Here is a 26,042-nt window from a genome sequence, read left to right as displayed (position 1 = left end):
GAAACATGACATCTAATCTACGTTTGTATCGATGTTTCTTGAAAAAAATTGTAAACATTTTGAGGCAAAATGGCGTTGGCAATAAAAAAAAAGTGGTAATCCAAGAAAACTTCCGCAATCGCCATTTTTGGTCCTCAATAGTTCCTAAGAACAAAAAATTCCTGGGGTGAACTGGAATTATGCACAGACTCAGTAGGGGAGAAGACAATTTACTGCTTTGGAAGCACAAGCCTGAGTATGGGAGAGTTGATCAGGGAAAATCATTTTTTTTATTGGAAAGTCTTTTTGGCTACCGATGAAACGTAATTGCAATTTTTGGTCATTCACAAGATGGAAGTAGACATGATGCTTAAATGCCTAAGTTTCCAGATACAAAGCAGAATTGGATGTTTTCTTTAACTGCAAACTAATGAAAATGACGCATAATGTGCTGCAAAAAATTTTTTTATTTATTTTTTGATTATTTAAAATAATTTTCTTGAGAAATGAAAAACTTTGTTCTTAAATCTTATGCTTATTGCCTTGGACGCAAATTTGCAAAAAAAACTTATTAATTGAATTGTAGTGTCTTGAAGATTTACTATTTTAAAATGTTTTCACATTAAAAATTCAAAAACTTATTTCTTAATTTTTGGCATAGCAGCCATATTTGGTCATTCCCAAGAAGTATGCAAGACTTTCTAAGTGCTTAAGTTTACGAAAACGGCATTGAATGTTTATTGCAATGCAAACTATTGAAAACAATGCAAAAAATTTTTTGTGTAATTCGTAATTATTCTCTGGAAGAAATCAAAATTTTATCTTCAGAACATTTTTTTTATTCTATTTGATTAGATTCTTATATGCTAAAAACTGGCTATTCTGTCTTAATTGTAGTTTTTTATGGATTATTATAACAACATTTATGCTACACATTCAACGATCTACTTATTATCTTAAATTCTTCACTTATTTGCCATATTTGGTTGTTTGCAAGATGGAAGTAGACGTAAATTTCCAGAAACAGAATTGGTGTTTATCTCAATTGTCAATGTTATTAATCTATTAAAAGTAACATAAAATGTGCAAAAAATTATAAATTTTTAAAAATTAATTATTTTTTAGAAAAGAAAAATTTTAATGTAAGCATAATATATGAAAGAAAAAAACACCTGATGATATTATTGACTTCGGTCTATGATCTGTGAATGTTGATTTTTGTTCTTGTGCATTATATGGTATGACGATCAATGCAGTATTTGGCTTACTATGTTTTTTGTTAGATACTAATAAGAAAATTTAAAAAAGTTTTGTAAACCAAAAGCATACGCTAAAAGATTGCTGCACGATTACAGCAAAACGCATTGCACATGACACGTGGCATTGTATAAATGCTGAAATAAGTTGAGAGTATATTGTTTTCAATAAATAGTAAACAAATGAAAACATAATATTGTTCTTGAAACTTAATTTTGAATGAAGCTTGTAACCTGGAATTTTCTAAAAAATGACCTGGAACACCTGGTCAAGATCCTGGTCAAATCCCCTGACCTGGAAAAGTCAGGGAAGTTTTTTTAACCTCAAGTATATGAACCCTGCAGGAAACTAAGAGCTTAAACTTGATGCTAAGAAAACTTAATGTGGGATTTTAAGTATTAAGTTTATGAAAGTATTAAGGTATCTATTTAAAACCAGTGCTTTTTTTAGACTTAGGAAATAGTGAAATAGGTTGACATGAAACAAGAAACAAGAAACATTGACTCTTTATTAATAAAATTGAGTCTTTCAATGGTCAAAGCTTTTGTATATGGAAACCCATACACGATGAATGCTGAAAATCAGTATCTTTGACAAGCTCCAATGTGTATCACATGTGAGATGCTTTTTCTAGAATGAGAATTTAAATTACTAAAGAATAGAAGTCAAGTTAGCTCCAAAGAAGTGACAGAACTAATGTACACACGTATTCCGTGTATAATCGGGAGTTTACTGTACTATAACACAATTTAATTGGTAACATGTTAATATGTTGTATTATCTTTAAAGGCTGCGGAAGATGCTTCTTCGAATCGCATGGTTACACGCAACTCACCTCGAAAGGGAGCATCACAATTAGTGCCTACAACTTTAGCACCTCCAGTGACCAGAAGACAAAAAGGAAAGACAGACTCTACTGAATCATCTCAAAGTAAGCTTACCTTGTAAAAGGCTAAATTTAATTGCCAGTAAATTTTTTTCATGCTCTCTGTCTGTCCTAATTCATTCTACTTTTATGAGCATTCCTTTTTTTATATTTAAGATGTGAAGTGCCTTCCTTAGCAAACGAAGCAATATACAAAAATCTTAAATAAAACTTAGTTCAACCTTATTTTATAAATGTTCAGTACAGAGTTGGATTTTTGACCTAATATTTGTGTGCTAAGTTGAAATTAATGAAAGAAAACATTTAAGATTAATGTACTGCGCACAAAAAATTTACCACAAAAAGGTTTTTGATTGAAAATTTTCTGGAAAGTTGTAGCGGCAAGTTTTCCTTGTTACTGCTGAATATCCTGTTTGATGTGTGGTGCGCTCCAAAGTCTCTATCTTTTAGAACGGTTTATAGGGGCACTTATAAAAGCCATATTCCGTAGTGAAAAGCCCTAAAAGTAGCTCAAAGGCCCTATTTTTTAGTCATCATTGTTCTGGAGAATAGGTATCTATCTCATCACTCCTTTAGTTTTACCTGATGATCATAACCGAAGTTGGCCACGACAGATATCTCAGGGCCAGCTTTTGCCTAGTTATCGGTAATCTGCCAAAATACTTATTGGTGCATCCCTGGTTTGTGAATAACTAAGTAGTTTAAAGTCATGATTAAAATTGTTTATTTAAATCGATTGTTTTGAATCGACACCTTACCATCCATTAACAGAAGAAATTATTTTATGTCGAAAATGTTCACAAACTGTTTCAGATATCTAATATTTTAATTGAACTTTCTGTCTACCATGCATGAAAAAAAAAAATCCTATGTCCCTCCCTTTTTAAACATTCCAACATTAAAATCCATCCATCATTTCCATCTTTAGTGAAAATTGCAGGGCAGATTTCAGTCTTCTAGTGTCTTGCAAATGTATTTTTTGTTTAAATGTATCTAAATTATTTTAAAATTTGCATATAATTTTAACATATCGTCGCTTCAGAGCAACAGTAAGATATCTTAGTGTTATTTCTGGGATTAGATATCTTACTGTTGCTCTGAGGCAACTATATGTTGCCCCAACTCGGCTAATTTATATCTTTAAATACTGTATTTATTTTTATGCTATGTTTTAGTTATTAAATTACTAGTATTAACTTACTTTTGCAAAAAATAAAATTTAGGTAAGTAACTTTTCAGCTTTTTATCGGTGCTTTTCTGTAGTGCTTTTAAAATTTCTTCCCAAAGTTATCTTGTATCTGCTTCAAAATTGTGTTGTGATCTGATGCAAATAAAAATGAGTTTACCTAATCCAATTTTGAGTTCTGATTCAAAATTGGTATATGTCCTAATACCATATACAGAAATTCTGATTAAAAATTGGTGCCCCCCCGTGTCCGTTTACCTTGTCGTGGTGGGGGGGCTTGCGGTGTGGTGAGTTCGGGGCGAGCTCTTGGGAGGAGTAGTGAACCCCCAGTTGCTCAAACAGAATATCGGCGGGAGGGGATTTTTTTCCCTTCCTTCCCTCATCACACTTACCAAATTCGGACGAAAACCCCTAAGCTAAGGTGTGTCAACCGTGCCGATGGCTGCGTGGTACCGGGGGTAGTCGGTGCCTCAAACGGGAGGCTTCAGGGATAGCAGGCGAACCCTGTCGTACGCAGCCTTACCTCTGTGTAGGGGGGCTACACAGGGGCTAGACCCCATTTTTCCCCCTAGTTCCCAGGTTTATTTATGGAAGATAACGTAAATAACCATTCTCCCCCTTGTGGGGAGCGTCAGAATGTTTTGTCTAGCACTGCTAAGTTTTTCATAATAAAGCGCAATGATCCAAATTTAAATTTAACTAAAGTTTCTCCATTTTTAATAAACAAAGCCCTAACACATTTAATTGGTGAATATCAATCTGTCAAAAAATTACGCAACGGCGAACTTTTAGTAGAAATAAAAGACAGCAAACAAATAAAACAAATAATGGCTATAAAACAAATAGGCTCATATCTTGTCGATGTAACAGAACACAAAACTTTAAATTTTTCGAAGGGGATAATTTCGGAACCTGACCTTCTCTTTACACCCGAGGAGGAAATCTTGGAGGGAATGAAGGAACAAAACGTGTGCGCAGTAAAAAGGATCACCATAAAACGCAATGGCGAAATGACTAACACCAAACATGTCATTCTGACATTTAACACACCTGTCCTCCCGCCACGTGTTAAAGCTGGCTATCTCTCTTGCCCAGTTCGCCCCTATATTCCAAATCCGCTCCGGTGTTTCAAATGCCAGCGGTTTGGACATTCGAAATTTGCGTGCCGTGGTACTGACACCTGTGCCAGGTGTGCAGAACCCGGTCACGACAGTAATACATGTAACAAGACCTACAAATGCGTAAACTGCAAAGGGGACCATCCTTCATACTCCAGATCATGCTCAAAATGGCTCACAGAAAAAGAAATTCAGATAATTAAAACAACACAAAAAATATCTTATCCAGATGCAAGAAAACTAGTTGAATCCCGCACACCAACAACAGGTCTTTCATATGCTTCAGCCGTTAAAAAGGTACTAAAGTCTGTAAGCACACAAACAGATACCCAAACCGATGCTTTTACTAATGCCAAAACTGTAAACACAACCAAATCAAATAAACAGAATAATAGCCCCAAATCTTTTCAGAAAAGTAATCAACAACAAATACAAAAAACAAATTCTGCTACTGTTAATGAAAACAAACCAATCACTCAAAATTCGAAAAAACTTATTGAAAAAAAGAAAATTATCCAAACGCGCGCAAAAATTGGGGTAGCCTCTAAACAGAGGCCCCCAAAACTTTATAACTTTAAAAAAGAGGACTTTTTACTTTCTAGCAAGAAAGTAAAATTGAACAAATCACAAATAGAAAAATTCCAACAACCTCCTCCCCAGGAGGAGGACGAGGATGTTGATTTTGAAGATCTACCGCCATCCGACGATGAAGGGTGGACGGACCATCCTCCTTCATGAGCTGCTTCCTCTTCTTCCGGCCGTTTCTCCTTTCTTTTTTCTCCATGGCCCTGAGCATTCTCTCTTGGAATTGTCAGAGTTACTCGCATAATGTCACAGACATCAAAGATCTTGTCGAATATCACCAACCGGCCATATTCTGTTTGCAAGAAACATTTCTGTCCCCTGTTGATAGACCGAGGTTGAAAGGTTTTGACATATACCGCAAGGACTGCTTGTCAGGTGACCGTCGTTGTGGAGGAGTGGCATTGCTAATCGCTAATGATTATGCATCCAGCCAGCTCAATATCAACACATCCCTGCAGGCAGTAGCTGCGCGCGTTCACCTTCACTCGCTGTTTACAATCTGTTCTATATATATTCCACCTTCTTACGACTTGAGAGGCGTGGAATTGCAAACACTTGTAGATCAACTTCCTCCCCCATTTGTCCTCTTGGGGGATTTTAATGGCCATAATCCTCTCTGGGGGAGTTCAGACTCCAACAGCAGAGGTTTAATAATAGAAAACTTTATTGAAGACGACGATCTATGTATTCTTAACAACGGTGAAAATACCTATTTCCACCTTCCTACGCAAACCTACCATGCAATCGATCTTGCAATATCCTCACCTTCCTTTCTGCCACTTTGGGATTTCCAGGTGCAGGGTGGTCTCTACACCAGTGGCCACTTTCCTATCAAAATAACTTGTTCTGGACGCTGCAGCTATCAGCAGCATCAGCAAGGCCGTCTTCGCATTGATCGAGCTGATTGGGCAGTATTTACCCAGTTGGCAGAAATAACACCGGAAGACGTGACTGATATTGATATTGATGTTGCGGTAAAGCGAGTAACCGACATTATCTTAAACGCAGCGAACGCTGCTATACCAAGAACCTCTAAAGGCAGTATCAAATATCCTAAGCCATGGTGGAACTCTGCTTGCCAAGAAGCTCAGAAGAAACAAAAAAAAGCATGGAACACATTTCGTCGTTATCCAACCGCGCAAAATCTTGTTGCACTTAAACGTGCTCGTGCTGAAGCTCGAAGGATTCGACGGAAAAGCCAGCGGGACTCGTGGAAGACCTATGTCAGCACCATCACGACGTCCACTCCATCAAAGACCGTATGGGGTAAAATTAAAAAAATTTCTGGCAACTACAATACATCTTGTGCCCCCATTCTAGAAGAAAACGGCAATATTTTATCTGATCACAAAGAGGTGGCTAACTGCCTGGCGACTCATTTGGCTGACGTCTCCAGCTCAAACAACTACTGTTCTAAGTTTTTAGCTATCAAATCACATAAAGAACAAAAAGTTCTAGATTTTAATTCGAACATTTTTAATCAATACAACACAAAATTTACCTTTCAAGAACTACATAATGCTTTACAAAAATCAAAAAACACATCACCTGGCCCTGACGAAATTCACAATAGCATGTTAAAAAATCTCAGCAGGTCCTCTTTAGAAAATATTCTGCAACTTTTCAATAGAATTTATTCTGAACACAGATTTCCAAAATTTTGGAGCCAAGCAATAGTAATTCCTATCCTTAAACCAAATAAACAAACTGATAAACCCGAGAGCTATAGACCTATAGCTCTAACAAGCTGCCTATGTAAACTAATGGAGCGGATGGTCAACGCAAGACTCATGTACATTCTTGAGTCAGACCATCTGCTATCTTCCCATCAAAGTGGATTCAGGCGCGGCAGATGCACAGTCGACAACCTGCTGCTTCTTGAGACATCAATAAGGGAAGCATTTCTTAAACGAAAACATCTTGTGAGCGTATTTTTCGACATTGAAAAGGCATATGACCGTACCTGGAGGTATGGGATCCTCAAAACCCTGCACGAGTATGGGTTGCGAGGTAACCTACCAATCTTTCTTTCTAATTTTCTAAGAGATCGAACTTTTCGCGTACGTGTCAAGTCTGTTTTGTCGGATACCTTCATCCAAGAAGAAGGAGTTCCCCAGGGAAGTGTGCTAAGCGTAACTCTTTTCATAATCGCAATCAATAGCTTAAGTGATCAACTGCCTCCTTCTGTAAAAGGTACCATGTTCGTTGATGATTTTCAAATTTCTTTTTCTTCATCGAGCATGAGTATCATTGAAAGACAACTTCAAATAGCCATCAATAAAGTATCACAATGGGCGGAAGAAAATGGCTTCTCTTTCTCTGCTCAAAAAACCTTTTGCATTCATTTCTGCCGTAAAAGAGGTCTCCATCCTGATCCAAACCTTAATCTTAATAATCAACCAATAGTTGTAAAGGATCAGGGAAAATTCCTGGGTCTCATATTTGATAAAAAACTTAAATTTGTACCGCACATACAAGAATTGAGGAAAAAATGTTTATTGAAACTAAATATCCTGAAAGTCTTAGCAAACACATCTTGGGGTGCTGATAAAGAGTCTCTGTTGAGAATTTACAGGGCTCTTATACACTCAAAACTTGATTATGGATGTCAAATTTATGGCTCTGCAGCGAAGAGCTATCTGAAAGCCTTGGATCCAATACATAATCAGGCACTGCGCATTTGCACAGGAGCCTTCCGAACCTCACCTATCAACAGTCTTCATATTCTAGCACATGAACAGTCTCTTAACAATAGACGTCTCAAACTTTCTTTAAATTTTTACTTCAAAACAAAACCTTACACTAATCACCCACTACACCTTCATATTTTTAATCCATCAAATGTTCTGTTATTTCTACACCGTCCTTCGATGATCCCAACATTTGGGATCCGAATGCGTCGGATGCTGTCAGACCTGCAGCTATTAGATTTCAAAACCTTCAACACATTAAAACCAATTGAACCATGGTGTGAAGTAAATACATCTACTATCAATGACCTCGCTAAATTCCCTAAAGAGACTACACCAAATACAGCTTACCAGCAAATATTTTATGATACAAAATGCAAATATTCGGAATATAAAGATATTTTTACCGATGGATCAAAAGCAAACGATCACGTCGGCTTTTCTACAATAGTTGATGGTCACGTTATGGCAGAAAAATTAAACCGATCTTGCTCTGTATTTACTTCAGAAATAAAAGCCATATTTATATCTCTTCAGTCAATAGCCCAATCCAACTACAAAAAGTGGGTGATATACACTGACTCAAAGAGTTCAGTGGAAGCAATCACTCACTGCAATAATAATAGCCACCCTATAACCATTCAGTCCTATCATTTGTTAAAAAATCTTATGCAAAACAATTTTAAAGTCCTCTTTTGTTGGATCCCTGGTCATGTAGGCATTGTAGGCAATGAGGCAGCCGATTCGGCTGCCAGAACTGCAAGTATTCTGGTTGACGACCGTGTTCCTTACGCTGACATCAAAAACGCCATTTCTGAATCTCTTAATACGCATTGGCAGTGGTCTTGGCATTCAGAAACCCAAAACAAACTGCGTTCAATTCAGCCCTCAACTAAAGGCTTTACATCATTGCCTCTCACCAGGAGAGAACAAGTTTTATTAGATCGACTTCGCATTGGTCATACTAGGTTCACACATAAATACCTTTTATGCCGTGAACCAGCTCCAATGTGCATAACTTCTAATGTCATTCAGACAGTGTTACATATTTTAAGTAACTGCCCAAATTTTAATCATATACAGTGGCTCCCAAAAGTGTTCGTACACCTACGACTTTCAATGAAATTGGCCATTATCCATTGGTTAGAATTAATATTTTGGAATAATTATTTTATTATAAGATCTATGCTCTATTTTTAACAAAACAACATGAAAATTTTTAATAAAACATTAAAACATAATTTTTAAAAAATCAAAAACCAAAAATCGCCGGAAATTTTATCTCACAAAAGTCTTCGTACACTTTGAAAAAATGTCAAAAAATTGGTAAATAATCTAACTTTTTACAAAGTTTTTATTTAGTAGAATATCATGCAGTATCAACAACAGCTTTTAAATGTCAGGGAATAAATTTCATTGTTTTTTCTTTCTTTTTTATGCAATTTCTGAGTAAGTGTTCAGTCGCTCTTCGAGTCTTACTGTTTCAAGTTCGTTTTTCGTTTCAATGGTGTATTTTCGTAATCTAGCCGCCAGATATCTCCAAATATGTTCCATTAGGATTAAATATGGCGATTGAGGAGATATTTCTAGGTTTAAGGACAATTTTTGAGGCACCAAACGCAAACGTGTACTTCTTATCGTTATATTGATAAAAAACAAAGTTGTTTCCGATTACCAAATTTTGGGCTAATAGTTTGAAATTGTTTTTTAAAATATTTAAATGAACAGCATAATTCATTATTTCTTCTAAAAATTCTAAATTTCCTACTCCTGATGCAGTTATGCACCCTCACACAAGAACACCTTCACCGTCCTGATTAACTGATCCAACTAAATTCTTAAGATTAAATTCCTCATTTTTCCTTCTATTGACAGATATACAACAATTTAACCCAAAATATTAAATTTATTTTTATCTATAAGTAAGACGTTGTTCCAAAACGTTTTGAGCTTATTTATCATTGATTTTACGACGGATAGCGTAAGCTTACTGTTTTTCGCACGAACAAGAAAATTTCTGCGTGAAGAGGTCCCCATTAATCCAGCTAATCTGAGAACTTGGCGAACAATTTTAGGTGAAAATTAAACATAAAATGTTTCATTCAATTCTGCAGAAACTTTTTCAGCACTCAAATGTGTATTTTTCATAATTTTTTTTAACTGTAAACCTCCGATCACGCTTTGTTAACTTTGCCAGTTGACCTTTTCTTACCTTGTTTTCGATCCGATTCTTGTCTTTAAATCATTTTATCAAGCACTTCCTTATAGAATGGAATAAATTAACTAATTTAGAGACATTTTAAACCAATTTATGTCTACTGCGAGGGAAAAAATCAAATTTCGAATCGTGTTTGTTGTTTTCTGCGCATACCTGCCATTTTAAAATAATTAGCAGAATATTAGGTAATAAATAAACAAAAAATTAAAGGCAAATGACTTAACAATATCAAAACAATGGGAAAACAATTAAAAAAAACCACATATGATAGTTTTAATCATGAATTTATTCGAAAATATTTCAGTGTACGATGACTTTTGTGGCGTATTTTTTCTGTGTCCCTTCGTTTTTTGACAAATTCCAAAAATAAAATCTGGCAATATTTTGAAAAAACTGCTGGGTTTTATTCAGAATGGCATAGGAATGATGTGAAAAAAAATTGGACTTCATACTCGAATTCCGTTTTGCGTTATTTTGATTTTACTATAAAATTTCAAGGTGTACGAACACTTTTGGGAGCCACTGTACGTTTCAAATATTTTAATGATTTTAACCCTACTTTGAAGGAGTTGCTTGGGGACCAACCCCATCGCAATTTACACCCCTTCCTCCGGGAGATTGGTTTCTCCCTTTTAATTTAGTGTTTGTGTCGTCATTATGTGATTTCGTCCTTTTTATATTTTTCAAGATATTGTTTCATCCATTTTTTCTTAATATGTTTTTAGCATTTATATGTTTTTAAGGTGTTCCTTTTTTAATACTACATCTTGAAGGTTTATGCTTTTACTTCAAAAAATACTTTTACTTTTTTGATTCATTCTTAAATGAAAACTAAATAAACTATAACAAAAAATCGTTTGGCGCAGTATAGCCCTTAAGGGCTCTTGCGCCATAAAAAATCAACTAACCAACCAACCAATAAAAATTGGTGTTAGCACTAGTACAGGACTGATATTCCATGCCCTGCTCATGCTTTTTATTTTTTATATAATATTTTCATAGAAACTAAAATGTTATGATTTTTTTAAGGTAACTCGCAAAGTGGGCTAAATAGCGAAGTCCAAGCAGATGCTGACAATTTGCTCAACATTTCCAAAGATTTATTATTCGACCCTATTGCTGGTAAGCGATTCCTTAACTTTTATTACACAGAATTAAATTTCTGTGTTTTATTTAAATCAGAACACTTAAAAGTGCATGAGTTGATCTTTAAGGTTTGTACTTTTTTTAGTCTTCTGATTTCTGCATATTAAATGCATTTGCCCTAAAGAGGGCATCAGTCTGTGTAATGATAAGCATATGATATACAGTGAAGCGCCATTTATACGTTTCTCTTTTATACGTTTTTAAAATTGGTCCTTGCAAAGTCTAATACACATTAACCTATACCTATTATACGTTTTTTCGTTTGTACGCTTTTTAAATACAGTCCCTTCAAAAACGTATAAACAGTGCTTCACTGTAATAGGAAAAGTTCTGCATTTGGCTCAAAATAAAAATGCAGATTAGCAGTCACCCACAAAGCAGAATACTATTAACAGGGTTCGAAAATATCATGATATTTTCAAAAATATCCGATATTTTGATACATATCGGATATTTTGATATCAATCCGATATTTTCAATCAGCACAAATTAAAATCTCTTCAAAATAGTAAATGAATCTTCAAATCACTCTTTATTTTCTTACATTGTTATTACAATATTTAGACTTAAAATTAACGCTTCTTTCATTATATCTAATATTTCATTAAAATTTTTTATCAATTTTAATGGAGTTTATTTAGTATTAGCTGTTGTACTCATTTTTCTTCTATTAACCACTTTTACACAGTTATATGATTCACAAATAAAAATTATGCCTTAGTCGGTGCGCAGTCATAAGAAATTTTCTTTTTTTCTGATCAACATTTAATATTTAATAAGGCACTTATAATACGAATTAAAATTGTTACATTACTAATCATTTTATCTATATAAAATAAAAAAAGAATAATATATTACTTTGTTACATCAATGATGTATAAATACATCATAAAAATATAGTACATAACTTTCTGGTTATTTTCAATAATAAATGAACAATATTACAATGGTTAATATATTTTTTGTATTGAAAATACTTCAGTTGAAAAAATAAATATCGAAAATATCTAAATATCATGATATATTCAAAAGAAATATCGGATATATATCGTGATATATATTGACTGATATATATCAGCGAACCCTGCTACTAAAATTTGCTACGTACTTCTCAGAACAAAGGCCTGAGCTGCAGAACAATTCTGTTCAAATGTGAGAGGAAAACTCAGACAAATTTTCTTTCAAGAAATTCTAGAAAATTCTGTAGAATTTCTGTATAAACTGCACATTTCTGTAGAATTTCTGTTCAAACTGTAGATTTTCTACAAATATCTTCTAACTAAAGATATATTTTGGCAGATTTCTTCAAATTAAAAGATCTTAAAATTCTCACAAATTACGCTTATTTGGGCTTGCAGAGCTTTTAAAGCTTGCGGAATATCAGAATTTTATGAGTCATTTGCAGAAACTTTAAATTTACTTTGAACTTAAAGAAGTCTGCAAAAATATCTTCATCTTTGACTGCTTGCGCTTACTTTGTGCCCTTAACCGCCATATGAGATTAGATTATCCCGATTTTTACCAGAATTTTAGCTTTTTACGTTTGTTTTGTGAAATTTCCTCCTTGGGGGTTTCACTTTTTCAGACTCCAGAGTGATTGTATATTTCTTATAAATCTGGAAAATATGATTTTCTTTGTATTTTTGGTTTCCTTTTCCCTATTTTTCCCAATTGATCTTCATCCACCTCAATTTCTGCCATAAACGTATGTTTTGGGAACCTGCCAACATTGAAACACGTTGTGTGTTTCAAAATTGCGGTTCTTGCTTAAGATTTCAATCCCTTTGCATCCTGAATATGTTTCAATTATTTTGAAAGTTTTGAGGTATTTTATAAAATGCTGCCGTAACTCGCCTCATTTAATATATTATTTCAGTAATTCATTTATTTATGAACATTATTTTAATTGCTCATTCATATTTTGTAAAATTAACCAAAAAGGAAAACGTGTGATTTGACACCCAGACTAGGATTTTAATAAAACTACATTTTTGCCTTTTCTATGCATTTGGAGAATCTTGCACGGTTTAGGTTTTACAGCCTTTTTAGGTTTTGGGAATTTTATAGTTTTCATGATCAACTAATTTTATTAACGTTTTATGTGTACAATGCTAGAAGTAAACAATTTTGGGCAAATGATTTTACATTAGAGAACATCACAAAGTATTCTGCTTTAGGGGGTCGCTATTTGCTAATGGAGCAAAGGAGGGGGGAGGGTGTCAACTTATTTGAGAAATCCACTAAAACGCAAGTATATGTGGTGTTTGAGTTATGAGACTTGAAGTTAGTGAAAATCGACTATTATTAGACCCCTGGTAAGTTGCAAACTATCAAAATGTTCAGATTGCAAAATATATTACTCTTTTTTAATGTCCGGAACCCACAGCTAGAACAAGCTAAAATGGGTCATAAGTTACAGGGAAGAGATGAATGCTTTTCAGTGTAAAATAGTGTTTATTTAATAAGTACAAAACATTGAATATAAACAGTATTACATTAATAAAAAATGATCTAAATGAACATACAATACAGCAGTGGCAAATTTGCAGGCTAGGAATCCTGTCGCATTGCATTTTCAGGTTGACCACTCAGTCTGGAAACTCATTTAGGAAGCCTGGAAAACAGGGAAATCTGGGGGAATTTCAAAATACCACTTGAAAACCGGGAAAACTCAGGGAAATTTTGATCGACTCTGGAAATTACAACAAGCAAAGTATCTGCTTTTACCGCGAACGTAATCCCATGATTTTTCACCAATTCGTTTTTTAGTTTTTTAAAAAATCGATGTCAAAATGAGTTGATTGAGTTCAAATTGTCGTATTTAGAACTTTTTTCATAAATTAATTTTTAAAGTCTAACTCATTTAGTAAAAATCTATTTCTGGAAAATTATTGTGATTTGCCAAAAATTGTATACCACGTTTGAAATTTCAAACCTTGTACATATTGTAAAGATTTGAACTATTTTGAAAGTTAAATGCCCCTCTCTCTCTACCTCATTAGTAATAAATAGTTAAAACTTTTCAGAAAATATTGGAAGTAAACCCACAGCATAAAAGTGCAAATAAAACTGATAAAAGAGGCCCTTAAAAATCAGTAGTTTGAGATCAACTGAGTGAGGACCTGGGTTGCTCTGGACCTCTTTATCTCTTTTCTGTACCCTGCTCCTGTTTAGTGCAAATCAAAAAGTTCCCTCTTACCCAGAAAATTGGCAAGTTTTCAGAAAAAAAAAAATTAAAAATAAACAAAGGAGATAAGTCTCCTTCATATTCTTTTAAAAAGAAATTTCTTTGCTGACTTCTGCATTAAGCCAAACAGTCTTTATTGCTATTAAGGTTGCTTGATGGCACTTAAATCAATAATGAAAAAAAAAACATCTTCTTGATTTTCTACTTCCTTTTTTCCTTTTCTTGTTTTCTTTTTATATTTTGTATTGCAAGTATAATTTATGTACTATTTTAAGTAATATTTTTATATGTTTTAAAATCATAGATGACAAACTGCAAGAACAAATATTGGAAGAACTTATCTCCACAGAAAGTAAGGCTGTTTGTTTTTCATTCATAGCTTGTTAAGTTTGACTCGAATTTTTAACACACTTTTATTAGCTTCACTTGTATGTTTGTGAGTAACTCTCCTTTGGGCTAAGAGCTAGTGGCCTATTACTGTTAGTACATTCCACCACTTTATTAGCGTTCGTGGCCAAGCAGTCTAAGGCGCGGGTCTTTGCTGACATCCACCTCTGGGAATCATTGGGCGTGCGTTCTAATCCCGTCTGCACCGAAATTAAATTTTTATAATCTTGCAACTCAATTTTCACCCCCTTTTTGTGATCGGATTCTTTTAAAATTTGGAATGCAACCTCAGACCCAATGACAATGCAATATTCTACAATCGAATTAATTTATTAACGATAAGTTATTAGTTTATTCTAATTAATACGCTTTTATTAGCTTAACTTGTATGTTTGTGGGTCCAACTTTCCTTTGGACAAATAGCCTGTGGCTTATTAGAATTACTTACAACGTACAAATCAGAGGAGCGAAATGTAACAGTGTTTGCACATGAATTTATCAGAAAGCATTCAAAATGTCTAATGCAATAGAATACTAAGATAAATTCCATTATAGAAATCGAATTCATGCACAAAGATTTCATTTAAGAGTTACAAGTGTTAGCAATATTTAGTATCTAAATCTTATTTGAAAAATAATAATAATAGTTTAAAAAACTAAAAAACCTTTCTTTTGTAGCAAAATGAACTTAAAAGTAAAAAATAAAATAATAGTTTAAAAAACTTAAAAAAAACACGTTTTAGTAGCAAAATGAACTAAAAAGTTAAAAATAATCTTTGGATGACAAGTATATAAAGTAATTGACCAAACACTTAATTTTACTGTAATAAAAAAAAAGCGTGGGGCGCTGCTTATTTACATTTTTGCATGGATAACAAGTGGAAGAAAATTAAGACAACTGATAAGAAGCAAACCACGCTTCTTTTCTATTACAGTAAAATTAAGTGTTAGGTCAATTACTTTACATACTTGTCATCCAAATATTATTTTTTAACTTTTTAGTTCATTTTGCTACTAAAGTGTGTTTTTTTAGTTTCTACAACTGTTATTTATTTTATCCTTAAAGGAAAGAACACCATCGAAAAAAAAACTTATTTTGAAAGGAAAAAATCTGTTCTTTCTAATGGTTTTAACGTAAAGAAGGTGCGAGGTGACAAACTTGAGATATAGCTCTTTGAAAATAGGCTATTTTTCACTTGAGCGATTTTGATAGCCACTTTGGATGTCAATATCTTTTAGAAAATAGATATTTAAGCTCTGCAACTGTAATCCATTAAAAACAAGTATTTTTACAATGGAATTACAAAATATGAGCTTTTGAATAATTTTTGTTCAGATTTTATGACAACCTAAAATCCAAGAAAACCTCTAAAATATCCAAGTTTTCTTTTCTGAATAAACCTGGTTAGATTTTCAATGCATTATGGGCACAACAGTGTTTTTAATTTCATTGTTACTTTTTTCTATATCTAATATATAGAAGAAAGTATTGGATTCGTGCAAATTTTCGAATTTCGAATTTTGACAGATTCGAACGTTTTGAGGTGTGCTGAGTCCATTTCGACTATTTTTGGAAAATGTCTGTCTGTCTGTGTGTGTGTGTGTGTGTGTGTGTGTCACGTCTGTGTGTGACCAGTTTTTTGTGGCTGCTCTACAGCAAAAAATTACCGCATGAAATTGAACAAAATTTGGTACACATATGTGCCTCTATGTGAAGTTGTGCCCATTGATTTTTGGCGCGAATTCCTCCAAGGGGGGTGGAGCAATGGGACGTTTTTTGAGTTACGCGTGCTTGCTATTCCTCAGGAAGTAACTGGCGAAATCGAACAAAATTTGGTCCACATATTGCTTCTAACAGGAGCAGGTGCTGATTCAATTTTGGTGTCAATAGCTCAAACGGGGGTTGAGTTATAGAACGTTTTTTGTCGTCAATTGTGACTGCTGTATCTCAAGAAATAACGAACGGAATGAAACAAAATTTTTTTGACAAGTAGCCCTTAGTGGGTATAAGAGCTGATTTTATTTTGGTGTCAACAGCTAAAAAGGGGGTAGTGCAATCGCCCGTTCTTTTTTTCCATTGTGAGTGCCATATCTCAAGAAGTAATGCTACGTTCTGGCTGAAATTTGGAATATATGTGAATCCATACGTAAACAGGCTTTGGTTCAATTTTGAGGCCAATCGCTCCAAGAGGTGTTGATTTTTTTTTTTTTTTGCGAATAGAAATAGCTTTATTAATGCAACAATAAGAAAGATAAATTGTAATAGATTGTCATCTGCGTATTTCTCGCGATTTTAATTGTATGGAAATGATCGGAAATATTATCTCAATGATTTAAAATTTTTAACTGTTGCCATCTTATGTTTGTTAATAAATAAAATATTTGTAATTATTTCAAGCAAGGCTTTTAAAATAACTTTCAATTTTCGCTCTTTCCTTTGCTTTTACAATAATTCAGACATTGGGATGGTCGTCAAGTTTTTGCATGTGTAATTTTGTTTTTGTTAGGAATATTGCTTCCTCGTCAAGCATGGGGAGGGATCAGAAAAAGGAAAAATATAGAAGAAAGTTTCGTGATGGCCACAACATACTAGTTTTTTCTCGTTGTTCAACCTCTTCTGATGATTCTGCATGTAATTTTTTTTTCGTGTTTTCTTCCCTTAATGCCTGGGTTGCTTGGTGAAAATTAAGGAAAGTAGCCAAACCACTTCAGGAAATAAGCCAAAAATAGCCAACCAGAAAGAAAAATGGCCAAATGGTGGTGCAGTGGATGCAAAGGAATATTTAATTCTAATGACAGCATAAAGCTAATGTTTATTAACTTACACTAGCACATTACACTATAAAACATACTGCTTAACGCTGTATTAACTTCATGTTCTTCTATCGAAGTTAGCTGAACAAACTTACTTCCAGCTACCTCTTTACGGAAAACTTACAAAGAGAATTTCTACATCCTCCCCGTCTAAACTTCATGGAAATTGAATTTCACTAATTATAGAAATACAAAATGCAACATTATCTGAAATGAAATAGTATTAATATGCATACAAAAAAAAAAGAAAAATGTTTAAAGTCAACTATGCCCATTTATTGCTTTGAGAGGATGAACTAAGTCTATTGGTCTGTGAAAAAGTCCATTTTCAGCACAGTCCATGCATGAACTTGTCCATCAAAACCTTCAAAAAGTTCTTTTATTGTAACTAGTGTTTGTAAAAGTTAATTCTTCAAGGTTCCTTCCAAAAGTACTACATCATCTGCCCTCTGTACTGTACCTGTGTGAGGATTTTTAAATTTGTGTTCAGTTCTTAAGTTCATATTAGTTATTGGTATTCCCATCTTTTCTATAGATTTGTTAGTAATTTGACCTGATATAGGGTCTTCTTCTTAAATTTGCACTAGAAGACTTAATAAAATTCAAGAAATGTGTGTGTGTGAAGACAGGGTTGGTACGCTCCGGGAAAACCTGGAATTGTCAGGGAAAATGACATAGCTAAAAGTGTCAGGAAATTTTGCAATTTTATCCAAAATAATTTTTTTTCCCTGGGAATTTTGTACTATGAGGTCTAATCTTCGTTTTTGTCAATGTTTCCTGAAATTTTTTTGAAATTTTGAGGTAAAATGATGCTGGCAATAAAAAAGTGGCGACGCCAAAAAAAAAAAAAATTCTGCAGTCGCCATTTTTGCTGCTCCATAGTTCCCAAGAAAAAAATTCCTCAGGTGAATAGGAATTATGCACAAGCTCAACAGGGGAGAAGACAATTTACTACTTCAGAAGCACAAGTCTGAGGATAGGAGGGTCGATCGAAGAAATTGTTTTTTTTATCAAAAACCCTTTTTAGCAACGTGTGAAACATAGTCGCCATTTTTTGATCATTCACAAGATAGAAGTAGACACGATGCTTAAAAGCCTAAGTTTCCAAAAAGCAAGCAAGGTTGGATGTTTTCTTTAACTGAAAACTAATGAAAGTAATGTAAAATGTGCTGCAAATTGATTAATTTTTAAATATGTATTTTTTTTTGAGAAATGAAAGATTTTGTTCTTAAAACTTATTTTTATCTTCATTGCCTTGGACGCAAATGTGCTAAAAACTTTTCAACTGAATCGTAGTTTCATGAAGATTTATTATTTTTCAATGGTTTTCATTCTACAAATTCAAAAAACTATTTCTTAATAGGGAAGTTGCAACCTATTAAATGTTCATATTTTGGCTATTGGATATTGTTAATTGACCCTCAAAACTAAAAAATTCACCATCGCCGAATTTTAAAACACCGTGGTTGATTTGTAATGAATTTTTAAAAATCCACGCGCAAAAGTGCGCGCTTCTGAAACGTCACGAGCCTACGTCACAGGGCGCGAATGGGCAGCCTTCCGCCGAAGATCCCTTGTTTTCGCTAGGGACATTTTGAGCCCGCTGATATTTATATTTTTTAGAAATTCAATAATCCTTTTGAACACACTATGGAGGCCGGATTCGTTAAAGCACAATCTAAATAATCTTCCTCAAGTAACATCAGTGATTATATTCGAAATATTTCCGAGAGGATGAGAGGTTTAATGTTCCAGAAACGCGAGGAGTTAAATGCGAGGAGAAAGCCTTTTACGTTTCGTCTTCGAAGTTGAATGCGTGACCTTCGCTTCTCCCCTATCGGAAGAGGGGATGACGTCACTTCCTATGCCATTTGACGTCACAAGAGCTTGAACTTAAAAAATTAATTTAAAAAAAACTACTTATTGTATCGCTAAAATTTTTTCACCTATGATGTTCATACATGTTACTCTATTATATAAAAATAAAATTGAAAAATCGAAAACTTCCCTATTTTTGGCATAGCTGCCATATTTGGTCATTCCCAAGATGGAAGTACACAATACTTTTTAAGTGCCTAGGTTTCCCACAATGGAATTGAATGTTTATTGCAATGCAAAATATCGAAACAAACGCAAAATGTGTCCTTTTTTTTTGTGGATAATTCGTAATTATTTTCTGGAAAAAATGCAAAATTTTATCTTAAAAACATTTTTTATTTTAATGGATTTAGATGCTTGATGTTCTAAAAACTCTTATTTTGTCTTAATTGTAGTTTTTTTAAGGATTATTAATTATTTATAACTACATTTATGCTACAAATACAGAAATTTTAGTTATTATCTTACGTTTTTTTCATTTAGTCGCCATATTTGGTCACTTGCAAGATGGAAGTAGATGTAAATTTCCAAAAACAGAATTGAATGTTTATCTCAATGTAAACTATTGAAAGTAATCTAAAATGTTCAATAAGTTATGAATTTTTAAAAATTAATTTTTTTTTTAGAAAAGAGTAATTTTAATGTAATATGCGAAAGGGAGGGGTGTAATGATTATTTGCATTGTCCTATGATTGGCGAATATTGATTTTATTATTATGCATAATATGGTATGCCAATCGATGCAACAAGGTTAATCATATTTATACTGAAAAATAGCTTTGTATTTTGCTCAATATGTTTTGTGTTATTTACTATTAAGTAAATAAAAGGACGTTTTTTACGATTTTCTCCCGTTTTTGCAGTTTTTTTCAATTAATCATGAAGAAGTTTCACTTTCTACTCAATAGATGGCGCCCTGTTTAAGTATACCAATGTCAGGAAAAAAGAATTTTTCCAATTAGTAACTCATTTAGTAAAAATTAATTTTTTGGGCGATACCTACATTGCATATTCAACGAAGCACGTGATTTGCCGAAAATTGCAGCAGATTTCAATCCTTTTGCATCTTAAAAATAATTCAATTATTTTGAAACTTTGAAGTTATTTTAACATGTACTACCCTATACCTACTTATTTTATATTTTATTTTCTTTACATATTGATTTTTTTTTGGGAGGGGGGGATTTTAGTAGTTTAAATTTTGGTAGCCATACTTTTTGGTAGAGACATGGGAATGTACGAAACTTTAAGCAAATTCACTCCTTATTATTTGGTTTTTTTCTTTGCACTATATTTTTCTTGCTGCTACCAATTTGCTTACATCTGTGAAAAATCCCCATTTCACTTTAAATTTAGTATTCATGTTATTTAAAAGCATAATTTAATAATTCTGTGGTGAATCACCTATATACCTCTAGTGGAATCCCCTGTTTTTATTCCTTCGGAAGTTGGCAAGTATGCCTTATTTACTGTATCAGTCGTCATATCAGATAATTCTCAACATTCGAAATTCGTTGAGATAAAAGAAATTTCGCATGAAAACGTGTTTTATTATAATTTCCGGTTTTTACTTCCTTTTACAAAGTAAAGGAAGTAATGGATTCCCGAAAAAATTTTCACCTAAAAATTGGCCTTAATTTCCACTTTGCTCGCCCCCCAATGAATAATGATTTTTTTTCAACCCGACCACACGTGGATATATGCCTAAGAACGTACAAACACTCGAAATATCCATTTTGACGATCCTCAAATTAATTACAACGAGTTTTCCCGTGACGTCTGTATGTACGTACGTATGTATATGGCATAACTCAAAAACGGTATGTCCTAGTAAGTTGAAATTTGGTATGTAGACTCCTGGTGGGGTTAGTTGTGCACCTCCCCTTTTGGTTGCATTCGGATGTTCCAAAGGGAATCTTTTACACCGTTTTGGGGGGAAGTCATTGTAAATTTTAATGCAAACTCAAGTGGTGTTATAATTTGGTAAACACTTGGCAATATATCGCCAAGCTTTTGGTTGCCAAGTTTTTTTGCTAACTTGGTGACAAATTTGGCATTTTTAAAAAAATTTAAATCTGGTTTCTTTTTGGCCTCTATTGGCAATATTTAGAGCGTTATCTATTGAATTAAATTAAAATGTCCAATGGGAAAATAATTCTGAAATTTTTTTTTTTTTATTTTTGCTTCAGTTCACAACAAACTTGGGGTAAAAATATTTAAAGTTTCTTTGCTTACTCCAAGGCACTATTATGATTAAATTGGGGTAAAAGAAAGTCATGTGATGCACACATCAGCTCGTTTTAAGTCTTAATCCAAAACCTGGAACATTTCAAAATCTGGAAATATCATTTCTCAAGCATTCTGAATTTGGAGTTCCTTACCATATATATACAGTAGACCCTCATTTTAAACGGGTTTCTTTTATGTGGTTTCGACTATGCGGGATTTAAGATTTGACACCTTTATTTTACTCGTATGAGTTTCGATTTTACGCGGATGTGGCAATGCTAACAGATAAAATTTCATTCTCTTTCAAAATCCCAACTCCTTATATTGTAGATGACTAGTAATAAACATGCTAACTAGCGAGCTTTGGCAACTGTGGACATTTTTTGGGATTGGTTCCAGAGCGCTTTCCAGAAGTAAAGTTATTAAACTTGCACAATTTAGAATTCACAGGAAGAATTTTTAGAAGTACATAAAATACTCCGCCAGCTCAGTCATTCCAGCTGAGAACTGCAGTAACGTGCTTAATAGCACTCATCAGCCCGGCTTAGGAAGTGACTGAGCTGGAAGTGGAAAACCTCTTAAGGAAGCCAAGAGTGCCAAACAAACGGTAGCTAATATGGAACTAGCTGCGTCGCCCGGCTTTGCACGGTGTACCTCGAAAATAATAGTTACGTCTAGTGACGCATGTTCAACAATCAGGCTTAAACAAAAACAAAAAAAAATCAGTAAAATTTTGTGGCAGAGTGCGGGAAAATAACCAAAAAGTAAGCATTTTAAATCCCCCGATTGCAGGAAAAGCCTCAAAACAAAAACCAAAATTTTATTTGTTTATATTCGAGAAAAAAAAAAGGCAACATCTTTCACATTTAACGATTTTCTTCACGCTACAACTACAAATTTTAATAACAGCATTGTTACGGAAAGTTGAGATGAAGCACTGAATAATAATTTGAATGGAGGAAAGCTTTCGAAAAATAGGGATTTTATTTTGAAATCTAAGGGTTAGAATTAAGTTCTTAATTGATATCTTGGCTATTTATTATCAGAGGATTATGTTAAATATCCAGACATTAAGACGGGAAGATAACATCCACACCTGGCTCGATAGTCAGTTCATTGGCATTCGTGAAAAGTTACTTGGACATACATACATAGATACATACGCTCAGTTTTTAATTATATAAGATTAGCACTGAACAGACAAGTGACCGAAACAATAGTTCGGCTCGACTCGAAGAATGTATTTCTGCCTTAGCTCTGGCTATAGAGTGGTAACTTACTGAACAAATTAAGAACAAAACCAATGAGAATATCAATGACACACAACCAAAAGCATTCACTGAAAATTTTGAGCCATTCACGTATAATGACAAATGATCTGATTTATTAGTAAAGGAAGATCCTGTCATGGAGATTAAAGGAATGATCATGGATGGCGTTAGTGCCCCACATCGAACTACAGAGAAATTTTTTTTATTGTATGCCAAAAGAATAACATAAACAGCTCGTTATAATGAGCACTAAGTTAATTCATGCTTCCTTTATGCACGTTGTGCATTTGTATTGTAATAAGTACATATTAAACTTATATATATTTATCGATCAATAGAATGGATTTTTTTTCACCTAGGGAACCTAACCCGTATGTTAACACTATTATTAAATCTCAATTTACGCGGTTTCATTTTACACGGTATTTCCGTGGAACGTAACTCCCGCGTAAAACGAGGGTCTACTGTGTATTAATTTTTAGGAACAATAACAATCTGAAATGCAATAGATAAATTATGTATTTATTGCTCTTAATTTGTTTGAATGTTAATTTTTGGAGGTGAAATGGACGTATATATAATTTTTTCGTTTTGAAAGCTTTCATGCATTTTTATGAAGTTGTTTCTTTTTTTGCAGCTCTTTCACCGTTTTTAAGACTCAGTCCTCCACCTGGCACTAGGGACTACTTTTTTAATTTAGATGAAACGGAAGGAATGTGTGATCTTTTTGATTTACCAATGATGCTTTGATTAGATTATTTCTATGTACTATATTTAAAGTGTATATAATTAATTATACAAATTGTATATATTTGAACAGAGCTTTTAATTTTGCAATATGATGCTTTCCTGTTTAAAAAATATATATATTTATTGAAGCTATCATTTGATTTACTTTTCAAACATTTCTTGAAAAGCTAAAATTTGAAATAAGCAAATTTAAGTATTGCTGATTTGATTTTTAAAAATTTCTCTTTTTTGCATTTCAAAGTACCTTTGTAGATTCTATAGCTCATTTTTCGTTTTATGTTGAAACTGTGATACCTTAAAAAAAATTCATTTTTGTAGTTTAGATACCACAATTTATGTATATTAAATCATCAAAAATTATTCAATTTAGATTTTTTTTCCATTACTTTTCAAGATTAAGATTTTTGTGTGCATTGCACACATTTGTACTCAAAGAATTGAACATTGAAAAAAAAAAAAAGTAAACAAAAACTATTTATTCCCATCCACTTTCCCCCAAAGCAACAGGTTAATTTAAGTTGAAGAATCTGTTTTTTAAGTAGACATCTTACTCAATATTAAAATGTTTTGATGTAACTTCAGTTTTTAAGTATTATTTGGTTTTATTGAATATTTTTTAAAATGTAATTTTTAAGATGTTGCACCCGGACACTCTAGGCTAGTACTTTCCATTCAGACCTTCCCAAAATTTGAACCTACCAATGTAAGAGCTTTTCAGATGCTTTTGTCAATCATAGCTTTTGATTTTAATTTCATTCTCATTTGAGGCAGTGAGAAACAAAGGGATGTAAGTGGACATTTTCAAGTTTTGACTAAAATGCCTATAAAGATTACTTCCTAGGTAGGCTTTCATTGGTTTTTTTTCCTAACTCATGCTGTACAGCAGCACCTACCAGGGCTAATAGTATTATCTCTTGCCTCAAGACAGGAGAGGTTCACCTACCATTTGCACTGGTTTACCCCAAATTTTTAATTTTGCCACTTACATCCCTTTGCTTCTCACTACCTCATTTGTCTTAAATTTAATCATTTGAGTTGAACTTGATCAATATTATTGTGTATAAATTGCATTTTCATGGATTATCTTTTGAATTTTATTTTAATCTTTGGGTGTTAAACAATGGTGCGTAGAAGCTTTTGATTCAAGTAATTATTATTATTTTTTAATTTTGTACTCATTAACTTTTTGAGTTACAGTTGGGCGATTCTCGAAAAAATGTCCTGTGCGTAACGCTAAGTATTTCATTTTTCCAGCTAACCAAAGCCTTCAAAAAAAAAAAAAAAATGCTGTTCGGGAATAATACATGCTTTAATATACTATCAAAGCATAACAGTTAATCCCATATTTAATTTATAGTTACTTGAATAAGATTAAATTGTTAGCGTTATGCACGGGACATTTTTTCGAGAATCGCCTAGTTGGTTAATATTTGATATTATGTTTCATAAGTTGTATTTCATTAACCATCTCACAAATGGTCCTATCTCACTGAACATTTTGAGTTTATTTTTTAAGGAAATTTTTGGTTTTGGTCATTTATAAAAAATACCCGCACATTATTAGCCCAGCTAAGTTTTTTTCCCCGGGGGAAGGGAGTCATACAAGCCCTTACATTTATATGCATCAAGATACGAAGATTGGCAATATAGTTCAAAAACAAAATTTATGTAGGGTTTAACCATCATGCTGCAACCTTGATACACAATCTATGTGTATGTATATGGACTGCCGGAAGCCAATGCTAAAGGCAGCTTTTCTCAAAATATACATTTTTGAGGTACAACCAGTTGTGAAATGATCAATGATTTATTATAAAGTTTTTTTATTAACATTCTTGTCTTTTTTCTTTTCCTTAGCTTTTTTATGACTTAAAATGTTTTTGATGTCTTGGGCTCAAAATGTTCTATAATTCTGATTTTAAAACTTTGTAGGATATTAATTCTAGTAATGTTATTTTGAATGTATGCATGTGAAACAGAAATTTGTGCAAAGCATTTAAGAATACTAGTCTCTAAGTGCTCCTTTTAAACTTGTGTAAAAATATCTTTTTGCTACAATTGCTTCTAAATGTAGGTTCTATGTAGATATTTATGGTTGATTTTTATAATATGTCTGGTCATATTGTCTTCCTGGTGAATATTACAATTTTTTTTTCATGTATTTTAAATTGATATATATTGTTTTTTAAATTGTAGATAAAATTTTATTGAAAGCAAATCAAGTGCTGTAGTGATTGTTTATTTACTTTTTCAAGTATAAAATTTCTTGATATTCTGAATAATGAATAATTTTATAATGTAATATCTTATACCTTTTTCTTGCCATAACTCAAATATTTTATGTATGTTTTAGCCTTTGATTGGGTAATGAATTTAGCACACCCAAAACTTGATTATAAGGCGATTGTTTTTAGTAGAAAGACAAATTTCTGAATTTTGGACTACCCTTCTAGGTTTTGAT

General features: G+C 33.1%; 1 protein-coding gene across 1 annotated transcript in view; it reads left to right on the top strand.

Moving 5' to 3' along the window:
• LOC129234068 (transcription factor E2F4-like) overlaps nt 1–23,581 on the top strand; it is a 43,187-nt gene extending 19,606 nt beyond the window's left edge. Inside the window, exons 6-9 of the mRNA XM_054867959.1 lie at nt 2,026–2,167; nt 10,949–11,041; nt 14,557–14,604; nt 23,469–23,581. Coding sequence (XP_054723934.1) covers nt 2,026–2,167; nt 10,949–11,041; nt 14,557–14,604; nt 23,469–23,581 — 396 coding nt within the window. The remainder of the gene's footprint in view (nt 1–2,025; nt 2,168–10,948; nt 11,042–14,556; nt 14,605–23,468) is intronic.
• The last annotated feature ends 2,461 nt before the right edge of the window (nt 23,582–26,042 follow it).

Source organism: Uloborus diversus, unplaced genomic scaffold, assembly GCF_026930045.1.
Source record: "Uloborus diversus isolate 005 unplaced genomic scaffold, Udiv.v.3.1 scaffold_966, whole genome shotgun sequence".
NCBI classification, from domain to species: Eukaryota; Metazoa; Arthropoda; class Arachnida; order Araneae; family Uloboridae; genus Uloborus; species Uloborus diversus.
Note: the sequence above shows the minus strand (reverse complement) of the source record. Positions and strands in the feature narration are given on the sequence as shown.